At 36.5% G+C, this 16,471-nt stretch overlaps 4 protein-coding genes across 6 annotated transcripts; 2 read left to right on the forward strand and 2 right to left on the reverse strand.

The window, feature by feature from the left end:
• Positions 81–3,287, reverse strand: LOC18610691 (thiol-disulfide oxidoreductase LTO1). Of its 2 annotated transcripts, none has more exons than XM_007046506.2 (7): positions 3,032–3,287; positions 2,667–2,952; positions 2,051–2,307; positions 1,830–1,942; positions 1,575–1,722; positions 759–896; positions 81–534 (listed from the first exon to the last, which is right to left on the reverse strand). In XM_007046506.2, exons 1-7 carry the CDS (start codon positions 3,134–3,136, stop codon positions 460–462), a joined length of 1,122 nt encoding a protein of 373 aa, XP_007046568.2. In that variant the 5' UTR covers positions 3,137–3,287; the 3' UTR covers positions 81–459. The 2 variants fall into 2 exon arrangements, with proteins under 2 accessions (XP_007046568.2, XP_017969791.1); XM_018114302.1 differs by having other exon boundaries at positions 2,667–2,949; positions 3,032–3,286.
• On the forward strand, positions 5,163–7,317 carry LOC18610692 (thiosulfate sulfurtransferase 16, chloroplastic). Of its 2 annotated transcripts, XM_007046507.2 has the most exons (7): positions 5,166–5,524; positions 5,613–5,684; positions 5,796–5,906; positions 6,077–6,150; positions 6,414–6,484; positions 6,588–6,641; positions 6,962–7,317. In XM_007046507.2, exons 1-7 carry the CDS (start codon positions 5,439–5,441, stop codon positions 7,031–7,033), a joined length of 540 nt encoding a protein of 179 aa, XP_007046569.2. In that variant the 5' UTR covers positions 5,166–5,438; the 3' UTR covers positions 7,034–7,317. The 2 variants fall into 2 exon arrangements, with proteins under 2 accessions (XP_007046572.2, XP_007046569.2); XM_007046510.2 differs by lacking the exons at positions 6,414–6,484; positions 6,588–6,641 and having other exon boundaries at positions 5,163–5,524; positions 6,962–7,300.
• LOC18610693 (protein IQ-DOMAIN 1) lies at positions 7,508–8,486 on the forward strand. Its single transcript, XM_007046511.2, has 2 exons — positions 7,508–8,080; positions 8,176–8,486. Exons 1-2 carry the CDS (start codon positions 7,844–7,846, stop codon positions 8,347–8,349), a joined length of 411 nt encoding a protein of 136 aa, XP_007046573.1. The 5' UTR covers positions 7,508–7,843; the 3' UTR covers positions 8,350–8,486.
• On the reverse strand, positions 8,600–15,186 carry LOC18610694 (serine/threonine-protein kinase STY8). The gene is made up of 16 exons (XM_007046512.2): positions 14,784–15,186; positions 14,264–14,378; positions 13,962–14,059; positions 13,728–13,847; positions 13,465–13,519; positions 13,067–13,177; positions 12,926–12,976; positions 12,220–12,395; positions 12,022–12,129; positions 10,883–10,956; positions 10,313–10,488; positions 9,984–10,079; positions 9,561–9,641; positions 9,364–9,417; positions 9,144–9,278; positions 8,600–9,076 (listed from the first exon to the last, which is right to left on the reverse strand). The coding sequence occupies exons 1-16, from the start codon at positions 14,981–14,983 to the stop codon at positions 8,996–8,998; spliced, it is 1,731 nt and encodes a 576-aa protein (XP_007046574.2). The 5' UTR covers positions 14,984–15,186; the 3' UTR covers positions 8,600–8,995.

A 16,471-nucleotide genomic window follows, 5' to 3' on the forward strand; every position in this document is an offset into this window, starting at 1 on the left:
GTGTGTGTGTGTGGGGGGGGGTGGGGGGCGGCGCGGGGGTGGGGGTTGGGTGGGTGGTGAAAAAGGTTAAGACCATTGCCTGGATAAACTCTCTCAACAAAGTTTCAGACGTAGCCGAGTGGGCTATTGAACATTTTTAGCAGTCATTTTTGAGCTTGAGCCTTGGTTTTGGCCCAGGCTTCACAAAAGTTCTTCTGGCGAGCTCCTCTCAGAGTTCACAGTTTTCATACATGATTTATAAGTAGGGCAGAGATGTACATTATCATATTCTCCGTGCCCCCAAAATCTGTCATATAATTGTACAGACTTATTAGACGTGTCTAATACAATGAACGTTACATTCTTTGTCCCACATGGTACCTCTTGTTGCTTCCTTGAGAACCAAACTTCGTACATCGAAATTTTAGATGGGGCAATTCTTTTAGAAGCTGTACAAGTTCCACTTTCACCCCCAATTGATTAGTTTACCAGTTCATTGAAATTGAACCCGGAGATTTCTGCAAGTTCTTTCAATTCTACTTCTCCATTCAAAACCTGAAAAAAAGGTATATCATAGATGCTTATATGAGAACAGAGGCAATTCCGAAAGTAGAGACGTTATGGTAATTATAGAAAAGATAGATTGCCCTGCTTATTACAGGTTAGATATTATAGACACCAGGAAACCACTTTAAATTTTCTTGGAAGGAAAAGATACCCATATTTAGAAAATGTAAGGTCTTAAGAAGAGATTTACAAAGAGGGAAAGGCTTCCTCACCTGACCATTAATAATCCAGGTTGGGAATCCTTCTAATTTCGCATCTGCACATGCCTTAACCATTTTAGTTCCTGTCTTAACTCCATCAGGAAAACATTCCACATAGTCCAACAACTTCGATGCCTCACGTCCAAACATCTGTATCAATGGCACAACGCTGATGAAGTTCATACTTACAAAAGATTCAAAGGCACAGGCAGTTGGGTTTCCATGAAATAAGTAAAAGGGCACAGATGATCAGTTCAAAAAGCAGGTGATATGGGAAGCCAACTATTGTTGAAAGACCAACATTGCGCTGCAGTCAGCTATGCATACAAATTCTAGACAAAGAGCAACCCTATTTCTAGGGGGGTTGATGAAGCCATGGAGAACTGGTTATACAAACATAAATACAAATCTAAACACTCCATAGATGTCCCACTGTTCACTGACTGAGAAAAAACAAATTAGTCTTCAAAAATATACATTACGGAATTGGACAAGGATTTCAAAGATAGTCAATGACTTCACATTGCTTCATACCCAACACCATATGCTACTCAAACCCTGTATATGCTACATAAGCAAATGCAATGGTCCTTTCTTTAGGCCAAATCCTAATTGAAATCTTAGAAATAAACATAATAATCAGCGAATGTATCTTGAAAAGTGTATAATTTCTTAACGATTCCTTGCAACAATCAAGTCAAGGCTCAACAGACAACAATCACTTGCATCACAACTTTATAAAGCATATCCTATTTTTATTGGCAAGTTCAACAGCAGTACCTTAAAGTTACATTATAACTACTACAAGAGACTAAAAGCAAGAAGCACCTGTTTTTGTTCTAAACAGTGAGAACACCAAAAAGCCCCATACATCTTAGCGCCTATAGAGTGTAGATGCTTTGCAAGAGAAAGAGCAAAAGGACTCGATTTTGTTCTTATCTCAGTAGTATAATATGGAAGATCAACATTAGCCAGGCTGTCAAGGCAAGATAAAATGGAGAAATAAGTATAATGGCCACATCTACAGATAGATAATTAAAAGATCAAATAAAGGTATGCCAAAAGTCATGCTCATCCAATCACCTCGAAGGAACAGACAGTGTAGTGCTATATGAGGCACTTAATGTGGCAACCACCAAGCTTGCTATGCATATCTGTAAACCCACCACTTTCTGTATCTCCTGCAACCCGACATCCTACAATGGAACCACAGAAAACACCTAGTTACAATTATAAATCCAGCAAAAGCTGTATCAAGTAATCAATAAATACTGTCAATTTAAAAAAGAATATGTAAATCAGACCTTTAAGCTGATGAAAAATAAACTAAATGACAACAGAGCTGACATTAAACAGTACGAGCAAGATGCTCCTGCAAATTGTGTACTCAGTATGTATAAAAAATATGCACTAGCAGCTGCCATGGAGGTAGTGCTCCCAAGCAATAGCAAACGACCATATGATTCGCTGATTCCAAAAGGTGAACTCTTCGCACTCAACTGCAAGCTGAGTGCCGTAACAAATCCATAAGCAACCAGTCCAACTAATGGAAGGGGAACCCCTGACAAATGCAAAAGCACCATCATTGTAATCCTCTTTCAAACATACTACCTGTAACGCCATTTATGTGGTTTTTCCAGTCAAACTGAAATTTTATTTGTACAATAACATTATGACATTGCCACTAACAAAAAATGGCAGAGCATGTAAAACATGTAACAACACAATTGAAATTTAAGATACTGCTTTGCTAGTTGCATTTTGCTTCAGAAAGAAAAAGGCAAATAAATGAATTTGATCAATTTAAGTACAAACCATTAAAGATTCCTAATTTTCCACATTCCTAAACAAAAACCAGACATCGAGTCACAAATTTATACTACACAGATCAAAAGGAAATCTTCAAAAGTAAGGAAATACCAAAAATGACAGCGAAATCACTGTTGAGGACATCTCCGCAACTGCCACCACCGAGAGGGCAGAAGGCATCGGAGTCGGAGAGCTTGAGGTAAGTCAGGTAGGCAGTTTCAACGAGCCCGATGGCACCAAGCCCCGCACTCCAATTATACATGGAATTTCTCGAATCCAATGAAGCAGAAGAAGACGAGGGCGACGTCGTTTGAGCTTCTGACTCGGTGTTCTGAGTCGGCCCCGAAGATGTACACTTTAGAGGAGGCACAAGCACTCTACGAACCGGCGCTTCCTTCTTCAACAAAGAAAAAGAAAAAAAAAGTAATTACAGAGTAAAGGAGATAGAAAGAGAGCGACGGGGAGGAAGAATCTACTTTGAAACGAGCTGGAGACGAGACGAAGCCAGGAGGAGGGAGAGGTGGAGAGCAGCGACTCAAGATTTGACTCTGAGAAGCTGATAAACCGATGATAGTGGCCATCTCTTATAACCCGGAATTCCACAAAGAAACAACAAGGTCAAGGGTTCATTTCTTGGAAGAACTGCAAGCCTATTTCCAGAATCAGCTAGATTCGGGGTGCTGACTGCTCAAGCTCGAATGTTTGTAGTCCCCAGGAACAAAAAGGAGAAAACTTTTTACCTTCCAAAACAAGAGGTAAAACTCATTACGGTAAAGGGCTCTAGCCCACACCTAATCACCTTGTTAGATGGACTGGGTCCTTCGGCTCATTGTGAAAAGATGAGTGAACGAATTTACCCAAAAGTTTGCACCCTGGAACCAATGCAATTTCGGATCAACTCCATCGCAACCATCCTTAGAATGGGCCTTCCAAAGAAATGTTAGATTGGGCATTTTGAGTTTGCCAACAACAACCCAATCCTCCCTTGCGCCTATCTCTATCCTCTATGTTTCTTTCCCTTTTTTCTGGTTCATATAAACTACGGGTATGCTTGGTTAGGGAGAATAAAATAATTATTTTTTACCTATTCTTATTTTTTTAAATAAAAGTTATATTTAATTTAATGAAATAATTATTCTTCAGAATAATCATTTTAAGAGAAGCCTGAATAGCTATTACCAAGTCCCCTCTTGGTAATGGTTATTCCAAATTGTTGAGAATAAAAAAAAAAGTTGATTAAACAAATATATTTTTTTACAATTTAAAAAATTACCTTATAAAAAAATACTAAATTTATTTTTTTTCTCTCTCTTCCTCACTCCTCTCTTTAAAGCACAAAAGAAACAAAATTTTTTACTTCATTTTCAAAAAAAGGAAAATGAAAATATTTAAATATTATTTAATATATTAAATACTATAAAGCATATTATTTAATATTATTATTTGAATATAATAAATGTAATAAAGAATATTATTTAGTATTATTTAAATTTAATGAAGAATATATTTTATTTTTTAATATTAAATATTATTTAGTTATAATAAAATGTTTAATTAGCTTTTAATACAAAATATTATTAAATTATAATAAAAATGTGTTTGTATTTTGATAAAAATATTATTTAATTATAGTAAAAGTTATTTTGATTTTATTGCTCAGAATATTTTTATCTTTTAATAAAATAAATTCTTTAATTTTAATAAAGAGTATTTTTTTCTCATCATAGTTTTTTTGTTTTTTAATTAAAAAATTTTTAAATTTTAATAAAATGTATTTTTGTCATTTACCCATTGTTCCTTAACCATTATTAAAATTATTCCTACAAACCAAATAATGAAATAAGTAATAATAGTAATTTCTATTCTATTTTATTCCCATAAACCAATCTACATAATAATTATTTTTTTTCTATTCTATTTTCTTAGAATAGTTATTCTATTCTCATTCTATTCTTTCCAGTAAACCAAACATACTATAAGTAGATTTGTTTTACTGTTGCAAATGCCAATCACAAATTTTTAATATGATAAATAAGGGGATCCAGGTGGATAAAATGACAGGAGAAGTGGCCTTTTTTATTCAGACAATTTTGAGGGTCCAAGATGTACAGTTTCTACGCACAAGATTCTTCAATTGACTTTCCTAAAACACCAATGTGTTAAGTCACAAACGTACACCAAATTTTCAGAATCCAGAAATTTCAATGCATCCCCAATACAGGAAAAAATTAAAAGAATTTATTGAATTATATAATCAAAAGATAAATTGAGAAAGTGAAGTACCATTCATTATTTAATTCATATATGATTTCTGTATTGAAACCCCTTCCTCCAGTTCAAAAAAGTTGGGAGGGTGAAGTAATTAGAGGAGGGAGGATTTGGAGTAGAATTGGGAAAGGGTTCTGACAGGGCCCTGCCCTGGTCATGGTTCATTGACACTGGTCAGCAGCCACCGTTGGTGTGAGCCAATGGGGGGAAACGAGAATCGGTATTGGCAATTGGTGGGAAGGATTTTTGGTTGATTTCCCACGTGTACAAGGGCTCTGCCAGACATTGAAAGATGTGCAGATATGATAAACCACACGTCCCCACCTCTGGCAGTTTCGAAGGTTCAAACTTATCCATGCAAAAGGGCCGCAACGAGTGCCATTTCCAATTTGTCAACCTCTTCTGATTCCTTTGTATTTATCCAATCCTCTCAACTGATCACTCAACAACCTCATCTCGCGTGGCGCTGATGCTCCTCTTTCAAGACAAATCTCATTAAACAATCAGCTTTAGCCACCTCAACCATCCACTATACATAGCAAATCTCTCTTGTACAGGAACATCTGGACTCTTGAGAAATCATCTAGCAAAAAGTTTCAACTAGACCAGCAGGATATGGAAGCTGCATCGCTTATTTCTTCTTCTTGCTTCACTGTCTCTTCCCTTCCTTCAGCTCTCTGTCCTCAAAATCTCCACCATAGGTCAGTTTGTCACTCCCCGATTCTGTTCTTTCTCTTATACAGTTCAAAGTAAACTCAAAAGTTTCTTCTTTGTTTATTTTTTTTCCAGGGGCCTGTTTCCATTAGCTGTAAATTCGCAGGGATGTAGAATAGCTGTTGTCCGCAAAAACTTGAGCTTCTGGTACGGACAAACAAAGAAAATATTTTACTAGGAATCAAGGCATTAAGTTGTCATTTCTTTGCCTAACTACTTGAAAATTTCTTTTCGTCTTTTCTGGTTCTGTATCTGAAGCCCCAAGGCTGCTCTGAGAGGAAATGTGCAGGCAACAGGAGTTCCAACTTCTGTGCCAGTAAGAGTGGCACATGAGCTTCATCAAGCTGGGCATCGATATTTGGATGTCAGGTATTGTTTCTGTTTGAATTGAATGTAAAAGCCTCAATTGTTCGAAAGCAAGGGCTTGAAGAAGCAAACTAAATCAAAGAAAGACTAGCAAAACTTGAAATGTTTATAAGGACAGTTGTGTTCTTTTATTTCTTTGTCCCTGACTGTTTTGGTTCTTGAAATTTTTGCAGGACTCCTGAAGAGTTCAGTGCGGGGCATGCCCCTGGGGCTATCAACATTCCTTACATGTGCAAAGTTGGATCAGGTTACCACCTTCTTTTCCTTTTCAGCTAATTTATCCCTCAAGTTACCCTCTTTCTAGCAAACCGGAAATATCGGACCGATGGGTAGTGTCTCAAAATAGCTTTACTTCTAATCTAAGGTTGCTTGCTGTTCGGTTGGCTCTTGCTTAATGCGGTGGCAAGCATGACTGGATGGAATTGTCTTTTTCCTACAGCTGACTTTGCAATTTTAGGTTGCTCTAGCCATGTTTTTACTCTAAAAAAAAAAATTTGCTTCTGCTTGCAGGAATGACAAAGAACCCCAATTTTCTGGCAGAAGTATCATCACATTTTGGAACATATGATGAAATTATTGTTGTGAGTTCCTGTTCCTGTTCCTATAACATCTGATTTGGAAATGAACTGAAACCTTTTTTCTTTTTAGAACCCCATTGTAATGTAAAATTGCCTGGTTATGCAGGGGTGTCAAGTTGGGAAAAGGTCTCTAATGGCAGCCACCGAACTTTTAGCTGCTGTAAGCACATCATTTACGTATAATCCTTCAATTTTTCTAAAATCAGCCATCATTTCTGTCTACTGAAGTAGAAAATAAGCATATTGGTTTGGTTGGGTATCAGCATCACATTTTAGGAACTAAAATTTTTGAATCATTGTGCAAGTAATCATACTTAATTATCCAGAGTTAAACCAAGGCAGAAATTTTCCTTTTCCAAGCCTTGAATCTTTGAATCAATGAACTTGGTTTCAACTCATTCACATCCAATACTCCATGGCTAATCTACATGTTCAAGATCGACCAAAGCTAATTTACAACTTCATCATGAATTCTTTCAGGGCTTTACCGCCGTTACAGACATTGCTGGAGGGTATGCGGCCTGGACTCAGAATCAGCTTCCGACAGAATGATGATGCAGCAGGCTTGCGGGAGAATTAGTTCCTACTACAATAAGGTTGAAGACAAGAACCCAAGGGTTGAGTGAGGAAAAGATCTCACAAATGCAGTAGTAGCAGTAAATATGACATTTACCGGCTGTATGTGAAAGTAAATGTCTGGAGAAAATCGTTTCCTGTTCTTCTGTAGCGAAAAGGAAAACAAAAAAAAAAAAAAACAAAAAGCAAATAATAGATGAATGGAAGTTGTAAACTTTGTACATAAAAATCTCATCTTTTCAACTTTGATAGAAAAATCACTTGGCTTGCATCCATTTAACAACTGAGAATGATTGCTAAGGCAACCACATCCACGTCTTAACAGATTGCTTTGAGTTCTGAGGAATCTAACGAGCAATTACACTTTTGGAGTTATTTGCCTCCCTGCCTTAGATTTTAGTTTCTTTTGCTATGGTAACAAAACGTTGAAATTAGCAGGGGAAGCAGCAAGTAAACCGATACTATTAATTAACAAGAATGACCAGCTGTCTCAACCGGGGTTGAAAGCTAATGGGTTTGGTTGGGCTAAAGCCGTGTGGTAGAATGCTTCAAAACTACATAGACTGGTGGCAATAGAGATTCATCCTCCCACGTTCTCAATCTGACAAGCATTCGGCAATAACAGGGCAAAAAAATAAAAAACCTGCAATTTTATCAGAAAATATGGTGCGCACGGCACAATTCCTTCCTTTAAAGAGACCTCTTCCTTGGGTGTCACAGCGAAGGCGACAATAATCAGATCAAAAACATAGCTCAAGCGAGAAACAAAACAACATAGTTGCGACCATGGGCACTGCTAGAAACTGGTTCAACACAGTCCGAAAGAAGTTCATCAAATCATCTCAAAGAGAGATCATCATTCTCCACAGCCCAAGTCTCAGCGCCCAGTCAATCATTGGAGAAGGTAGAGACTTCCACAACAACTCATCAGCTTCATCACCATCTTCTGTCCGAAGAAGAAAACATTTAACCAGAGAAGGCATTGCGGCAATCAAGATCCAAGCCATTTTCAGGGGTCACCTTGTAATTACATCCCACTTAATAACATTTCTATTCCAAAGATTTCTCTTCTCGGAGCTGAGTTACTGATAGTTCTCTCGTTTTTCTGGTTTTGATAGGCAAGACGAGCATACGGAGCATTGAGAAGCCTGGTTAAGCTGCAAGCTGTGGCCCGAGGGGTGTATGTAAGGAAACAAGCACGAATAGCACTGCAGTGCATGCATGCACTCGTTCGGTTACAGGTCAGGGTTCGTGCTCGCCAACTCCTCAGCAAGTATAGCCATGACCGCTAACCAGAGATCATCAAGCAAAGTTTCCAATACAGAATAATTGCTTTACTCTTTCATCTCAAAATTGTCACTACCATGAGAAACATGCTGAGTCTTGATTAAGGAGTTAAGATTCTATTTAATCCTTGGCATTTATCTTCTATTTATTTATTTTTGCCCGGCCTGCCTGTGTTTTCCCTTCTTTGTCGGGCACAAGGTTCTTAATCTAAAAAACTGGAAAATAAAACCGGTGACCAAACTAAAGTGCAGACAATAGGAAAAGGTATGGACGATCAGGTGAGGTTTTCTTTTTTCGTTTTCACCAATCATTCACTCCTTGCTCTTTATATAACAAGCCCATTCGAAGTTCTTACAGCAGTTTTCGACAAGTCATGATACAGATTGCAAGAAGAAAAAGAAAATGAAAAGGCAAGTACTAGGATAAAACATAACCGCTAAGAGGAGAAAGAGGAGAGAAATTGCAACTTAAGACAGCTTAGGGACAAGGGTAACGAGTGCTAAAAACTGAAATATCGCTCTCTTAATGCACACCGCTGTACCGAATTGCTCATCATGCATAATGCTGTACAATGCAAAAAGCATATGATAAGAAACGTACAATGCAGTCAGATCATACATGTAGTTAGCAGCATCATCTTTTCTACCGGGCTCAATGGTGTCCCCTTATCATAGATGAGAAAAAACCGCCAGATGACTTGCTCTTGCGGCGATCTCCCCCTTCATCTGCAACCTGTTTCAAAAGTATCATGCTTAAAATTGATTAATAGGGCAAAGAGCAAGTCCTATAGGTACTGTACCTCTTTAGCTATTTGTTGAAGGATATCTATAATTTCAGAGAAGGTAGGTCTTTGAGTTGGGTCCTGCTGCCAGCATCTCTCAAGCAGTTCTCCTAGTCTTGGGTGAGTATTCTTAGGGATTGTAGGGCGTAGACCCTGAAAAGATTGTTATAAACAAGTTATGCTCATTAGCACAAAAAGAAAAATTCATAATTTCATAGTCATACAGAAATACAAATACCTTTTGCACCACACCTACTGCTGCTTGTAAAGGAGTTAAGAAAGCATATGGCAGCTGGCATTTTGAATGTAAGAATACATTAGTCATAGAAACATACTTATCTCAAACTACCATACTTGTAAATGAAAGAAATGTTTGCCACAGACAAGTGTGCACAACCAAACCAAACTTGTTCCTCTCAAAACAGTGAGTCTTACTTCTCCTGTCAGTAGCTCCCAGAGTGCTATTGCAAAGCTAAAAACATCTGCTTTGTGATCATATGGTTTGTGCTCAATAACCTACATTAATTAAGATTGGTAAAAGAAATATTAGATTATAAACCTTTTCTCGAATTCATATTCATGTTTGTTTCCATTGGAGAAAAGTTTAAGGCACAAGTAATCAAATGACAAAACAAAGAGTAATCAGCTGAAAGTTGATTATATATCATGGGGGAACAATTGAAAACTGATACTTTAGTCCTGACATGGAAATTAGAGAGCTTGATTACCATAATCACATGTTTTGATGATCATGAAGCAACATAAAATGAAACTTCTATTGCAAGGTTATCTGAGTAGGTAATTACTATCATGTAAAGAATACGGAGGAGAAACACAATGTCCAAGAAAAACACATACTTCAGGAGCCATCCAGCGGTATGTTCCAGTTTCAGCTGTCATTACTCCTGACTGAGCCTGCACTCTAGCAACCCCAAAATCAGCTACTTTAACAACCTGTCAAGGAAGGACCAACAATTTTAGGAAAAATATCACAAATTAAACTATTATGCAATTTACAACATACTATAATTCAATAACACACATGCATTTCCAATTCCAACGTAAAGTCAAATCACCATCCACTTAGAATTCAAAATTCATATGGTGAAAAAAAGGACCACAGCTATTAATAGAGAATTAATGAATCAGTGACTTGATTAACAAAAAAAAACCCATAACCATCTTACTTGATTTTCATCCATCAGAAGATTGGCAGTTTTCAGGTCCCTGTGGATGATGTTATTTTGATGCAAATAGTTCATTCCCTTGGAAACATCAATTGCTACTTTGAGTAGAGATGGCAACTTAAAAACTCCCCTTTTCTTATGCAGATAGTCATATATACTACCACTGGCCATGAACTCTGAAAAAGCACAAATATCACTGTCAAAACCTGACTATCTGTAAAGAGGATGAAATGTTTCTGTTTCTTAATAAAGTCGCAGAGTTTATCATCAAAGAATTAAAAGGGATGAAAAGGCATACACATCCGACAATTTAAATTTTGGCATACAGATGGGAATTCACAGACACTAAATTCGTAATGGTAGGTTTTGTGTCAATCTCTCAGTTTGCACTCCAAAGCCAGAATTGTTCCCTTCTAGCAACATAATTATAGATTATATCTGGTAAAGATGAAAACCAGCAACACTTAACAGCAGTACCATTCTTGAAGCAAAAGTTTCAAAATTTAATGCATTAAAGAAAAAATTATAAAACGTAGTAAAGAATAGCAGGAAAACTTCATTATATTATACCAGTCACAATGCACAGGTTTGGAGCTCTTGTACATGCGCCTATGAATTGAACAACATTTTTATGCCGAATTTTCCTGCAAACATGAAAAAAAAAGGGTTAATATTCCACTGCATGGGAGTCAGCCTTGAAGATGAGTAACAATTAGTCCCACCCTCCCAGGAACCAACTATATGATTAACACATTAATACATTCAATAACTTGAGAAATTGTTATACAACAATAATATGTGCAAAACAATAAGATATCTGCATGAACCCTGCCATAGTTTTCCAGTAATTTTCAATAACAACATATATATAGACTGAAAAACGGCATCATTTTTAGTTCTACAGGACGATATTAGGAAAATGATAGAATTCAGACTTCATTAGAACTACCAACCAAAACCAACAATAAAATAAATGGCAAGTGTTTTCTGAGAGAACTAAATTGCCAATGTGCATGGAAAATAGATATTGTGCAGACTGTAAGACAAAAATGGCCTATTTCAGAGCTTTGAAACTTTCCAACCCTCCTTTCGATGCTAACTGTCCAATCTTTAAGAATAAGGGAGAGGGATAGGAAGAGAGGGGTTGGAGAATGTATGTTTGGTGAGGCATGTGAAGAAGGGAGGCAAACATTCAAAAAAAGTAAAATTGTGCCCAATAAATTGGATGGCGATGAAAATAAACATGACATTTGAATGATCTCATCTTACTAGAGAAACTACGAATGGAAGACTATACCCTCCAGGAAGCCAAACATCGCCTTAAAGTCCCTGGATATAACAAGGGAAGGTGGATAAATCAATAAATTCTCCTAGACAAATATCAAGAACTCAAGATAAAGTCTCTTGTACAGAATTTGAATTTGCATGGTAACTCCTAAAACTCCTAGGAGACTTCAAGATGATGATTTCCTCCTTCCCTAATCCATAACTTCAAATCTATTCAGGTCTCTGTTATAACACTGAATATCAGTGTGCACTGAGGCCTGTCAGGCAATTAAATTCGGCCAAGCTTGTCTTTCTGCCTTTTATTGAATAAGAAACATCTAATTACAGAAGAATCAATAAAGTCCAAAAGCATGGAGAATGCTTATCGGAGAGGTGATAGTTTCCCTTCACAACAGGTAGCATATACTAGCACTCCAACAAACCTCATTATATAGACTTCCTGAGAAAACTCTCTCAGCATTTCTTCCGTAACACACTCAGGCTTGAGGACTTTAATGGCCACTTCTTGACTACAATATGTGCCTCTGTATCTGAAGATGTTAAATGATATGATGAGTTAGAATTTGTACTCACCCAAAACAAAAAGAGAAAGAAGCAGGCTTGAAAATGACAAAACTTACAGATCACCATAGGATCCAGATGCAATCTTGTTTTCAAATTTGAGCTGCCTGGTATCAATTTCCCATACATCAGTTCCATCGGTAGGGATTTCAACACAATCAGGTAAGGAAATGACCCCTTCTTTGATATGCTCAGTCATAGCAGATATTGAACTCTTTCTTGAATAACATTTCTCCTGCAGATAAACCATCAAATGGAAGCAGAAAAATCGCTTACCTCTAGCAATCCATAATAAACATGGTTGCTACCATGATTTTAGAAGTCATCAAGTAGAGAAAGTTAGGTTGATCTACTGAAAAGCAGCCTGTATGCATTTGTTTGGAGGACAATTCTAAAGCTAAGAACTTACAGCTGAAAAGTGAATACCAAAATTAACTTTTTCCCCTTTGATAAGTTATATTTTGCATTAACCTTTTGAACTACGAGTGAGAGTCAGAGCTTCAACTGAATATTCTTTAGTTTATTTCTCATCAAAAAGGTTAAGCATTAATTCTTTCAATCAAACTCACAGCTCATAAATACAGAAATGATATAGAAACAAATCAATTTTTATGCAAAAAAAAAGGAAAATTACTGGCCATATTTAGCATCATCTGCGGCATTCATAAGGCTTGATTCAGCAGAACTAGGAAAAAGTAAATATGGTTCATTTACGAGCATCAAAACAGAAGTAGTGAAATGTGAGTAAAACGGAGGAAAAGGTACCTTGGACTTTAATATTTCCTTCTCCAAAGCATTTCTGAGCTCCTCAGTTTCCTAAAAGATTAATGAGTGCAAACAGTGTTTTCTAGCCATAGGAGCAAGCATTTGATCCAATTATTGGTGTGAAGAAATATAGAAGCATACCTCAAAAGGCCAACCATCAACAACAAAAACATCCAAAGAGTACCCATCAACAGTGGAAAAAGCATGAGCTTCTTGAATGTTCAATCCAATCTCCGCAAGAAAAGAAGTCAGCTGCCAAAATTATCATAAATATCTATCATTCATTGCAAGAGAAAGTTGGACAAAAGCATTCCAGATGGGATCGTTCCAGAACAAGAACATAGTCACATTTTATCTTTTCTTTTGATGTGAAATTTAGTGACTAACAATATCAAGACAGCTGTACAGCATCAGCAATCAAACTACACCATTTGTCATGCTAAGAAACAAAAAAAGGATGCCAAAATCTATCTGAAATAAATTGAGAACACAAAATGGCACATTTCATGAAAGCATGCGAAGAGAAGGCATTCAACTACCTGACTAAGGAGTTTTGGCCTGTCAACTGTTGAAAAGGTGATCTCATGCATAGGCCTACAAGATTCCACATTACATAATAACATTTATGTCAAATCAAGTTGGGCAGTGATTAACAAAAAGCATTGGATCAGACTTCTTTAAAAGACAGCAAGCAAATAAATAAGGGGCTCCAGAGCCACATAATAACCAGATAAGAACAAAGAAAGCCATTTTGCACCATAAGACTAAGAAGAGATAGTGCTCAACTCATCAAAGTACTTACCGGAAAAGGTGTGATGTGGAATTCACAGCACTGTCTCCATCTTCAACATGATATCTACTTGCTTGAAGAGCAATAGCCTCAAGATTAGGTGATGAACCAAAGGTAGGAGGTGGATGGACACTGAAGCAAGACAGAAAAGGAACAGCATGAACCCAAAAGAAAAACACATGAAGAATCCATGGAAAATTGACAAATACATATGAGGAATATAGAAGTAACTGCAAAGAGCCTTACCCCTGTCTATTTGAATGATAAGCACTTTGTGCATCTTCTTTCATAGAAGAATCAGAATGAACAGAGTCAACAGAATGTGCAGTGGAGACAGGATAGACCTACAGATGATGCCAGAATCACACAAAAAGGCAATTTGACATTCATCAGTCAATACTAATCATGTCACAGCTAAGCTACACTCAATGTCTCCAGGATTTCAAGATGGTAAGAAGGTAATCCACAGTCAAAGAGAAGTAGCAAATAGAAATCTGGTGTCATTGAAGTATAAAGATCGAATTAGAAAACCATGCAGAAATGTATACCTGCACGATACGAACTTCAAAAGCAGGACGATTGGCAGGGTCTTCTGCCAAATGCAGTAACCTTTTATGTGTTAGCACATCTTCTGCCCGCTCCACATTCACATCTAACGCGTATCTATCAGCAGTAACAGAAATCTCAAAAGATCGAGACAGAAGAACTCATAATTCAGTTTAAGCTCAAGTATCAAATTTTCTAAAAGAAAAAGGAAATAGTAGTAGACTAGTGTGAAACGATAATGAAAAATATGAGAAAAGACAAACAAAAATTTCAGCTTGACACGACTACGTCGCTGATTTGATTTGAACCTTTTGTTTTTCTTGTTTGTTTTAACGGAAAAAATGAATTTTGTTTTTTTTTTTTTTAAAAAGAGGGATGATAACTATGAATCTCACACCAATTGTAAGATTCATGAATCTTATCTCAAACTTGTCCTTCACACCAAACAATCAGTTTTGAAAGTTTTAAAAAGAAAAGGTACAGAATCGAACAAAAGCAGAAATCTAGGGTTAGACTTGATACCGAGCAGGTAGCCGATTGAAATGAAGCCAGAGCCGATTATCGAAGCCAGGCAGATTAGCTTCCTCGTACTTAGACTCCTCGATTCGCTTAAGCACCTCGTTGTAAACATCCAGCTTTTGCCTTTGATGCCGAGGATTGGCATGCGCCAGCGAGTCCACAGCTATACTCCCGCAGCTCTCAGTGTCCTCTTCAATCGCCATTTGAGTCTACTCACAACAACCACTTCCAGTAACCAAAAACAGATTCCACAGAGAAATCGAGGGAGATGACTCAAAGATTCATTAAAATTTCGAAATCGAAATGAAAAAGAAACGAGCAAGCTTTCTGTTATATTTGATTAAACTGAAAAAAAAAAAAAGGAGAGAGGTGAGACAAAAGCTCCAAGTAGATGCTGTGGTATCGACGTGTGCCGTTGCGGGTACTGAATGTGCTCTGTGTTCACTTAGAAGTCTCCACGTCAGCATTGGGACCACCAGCTCGTGGGTCCACTAGATGCCCACGTAATGTTATAAGTTTCTTGATTGGATAATTTTTTTTTTTTATTTAAGGATCCTTCTAAAATTCTTGGTTGGGATTGGGCCCATCAGATAACTTGGTCAAGTGTCGAAAAAAAAAGGCTTACGTAGCAAAATGAAGTCCTTAAATTATGATTTTTAATTAAACCCTTAATTTGTATTCAAATAATTTTTAACTTTATCAAAAAATGAACTGTAATCAATTAAATAGTAATAACATTTTTAGTTCAAGTGGCATATATACGATGAAGATAATTGACATGGTCAGTGTATTTAGTTATTTAATCACATCAATTGCTCATGTCATATATTATATAGATAGAAAATACTAATTGATATTATTATTTAATTTTTATATAATAAAGTTATTAGATAATTGCATTCTCTATGTTTTTTTTTTTTTAATCATAGATGCTTTAGCTTTTCTTTCTTAGTAAACACAAATTAGTTGTAATCAAATTTAATGATAAATGATAATTTTTTATTCATGTAACATATAACGTAATTAATACATTTAATTATGTCAATTTTCATACGATCACGTTAGTCATCCATGTTATATGTTACATGAACAGAAAATATCAGTTGAGATTAAATCGGATGACGGGTTACTCTTTAACCAAAGTTAAAGATTTGTGTAGTTAATAAGTGCTTATATAAGTAGGATAAAAGATGAAAAATAATTGTTCGGATAATAATATGATGATGGTTAATCATGAAATTGTATGACTTCACATGAAATACAAATCCAAGGACAGTGGACCCATGCAACCACTAAAATTACACTGTTTTTGACTTAATCTGAAACGATGACATGGAATCCACGTTGACTGATAAGAACTATATAAAGCTGAGGTGGCAAGTGATGACAGTTGAAAGCTGGAAAATGAAGTCGCTTTATAGTTTTAGGCAGTTTGAAAATTGAAGATTGAAGTTATATATATATAAGTTTAAACTGACTCCGTCGTCTTGGATGCATTAATGAGAGCGGATGAGAACATAAATGTGAAAACTATTCACCCATGTGAAAAATTTTCGTATGAGGTTTTTGTACAAAAATTTGGGTGTCCTACATATCTTTCATACTGTTTTTCCCTCCTCCGAGAAACCTGTCAATGTCAAACTCGATCTTGGAAAAAATATCATGCTAATAGAATTGAATGTAGTTTCTGT

This window comes from Theobroma cacao, chromosome 1 (assembly GCF_000208745.1).
Source record: "Theobroma cacao cultivar B97-61/B2 chromosome 1, Criollo_cocoa_genome_V2, whole genome shotgun sequence".
Lineage (NCBI taxonomy): Eukaryota > Viridiplantae > Streptophyta > Magnoliopsida > Malvales > Malvaceae > Theobroma > Theobroma cacao.

Bases quoted from the DNA above. Each gene is read 5' to 3' on its own strand.
- LOC18610692 (XM_007046507.2), top strand. From the start codon at position 5,439: ATGGAAGCTGCATCGCTTATTTCTTCTTCTTGCTTCACTGTCTCTTCC. The intron at 5,685-5,795 runs GTACGGACAAAC...CTGTATCTGAAG, and splicing joins CGCAAAAACTTGAGCTTCTG to CCCCAAGGCTGCTCTGAGAG. The intron at 6,642-6,961 runs GTAAGCACATCA...GAATTCTTTCAG, and splicing joins CCACCGAACTTTTAGCTGCT to GGCTTTACCGCCGTTACAGA.
- LOC18610694 (XM_007046512.2), bottom strand. From the start codon at position 14,983: ATGGCGATTGAAGAGGACACTGAGAGCTGCGGGAGTATAGCTGTGGAC. The intron at 10,957-12,021 runs GTTTGTTGGAGT...TCATGTTTGCAG, and splicing joins CAGGAAGTCTATATAATGAG to GAAAATTCGGCATAAAAATG. The intron at 9,077-9,143 runs GTACAGTACCTA...CTTTTGAAACAG, and splicing joins TTCAACAAATAGCTAAAGAG to GTTGCAGATGAAGGGGGAGA.
- LOC18610691 (XM_007046506.2), bottom strand. From the start codon at position 3,136: ATGGCCACTATCATCGGTTTATCAGCTTCTCAGAGTCAAATCTTGAGT. The intron at 897-1,574 runs GTGCTTCTTGCT...CCATTGATACAG, and splicing joins ACTGTTTAGAACAAAAACAG to ATGTTTGGACGTGAGGCATC. The intron at 535-758 runs GTGAGGAAGCCT...CCTTTTTTTCAG, and splicing joins CCTGGATTATTAATGGTCAG to GTTTTGAATGGAGAAGTAGA.
- LOC18610693 (XM_007046511.2), top strand. From the start codon at position 7,844: ATGGGCACTGCTAGAAACTGGTTCAACACAGTCCGAAAGAAGTTCATC. The intron at 8,081-8,175 runs GTAATTACATCC...TGGTTTTGATAG, and splicing joins CCATTTTCAGGGGTCACCTT to GCAAGACGAGCATACGGAGC.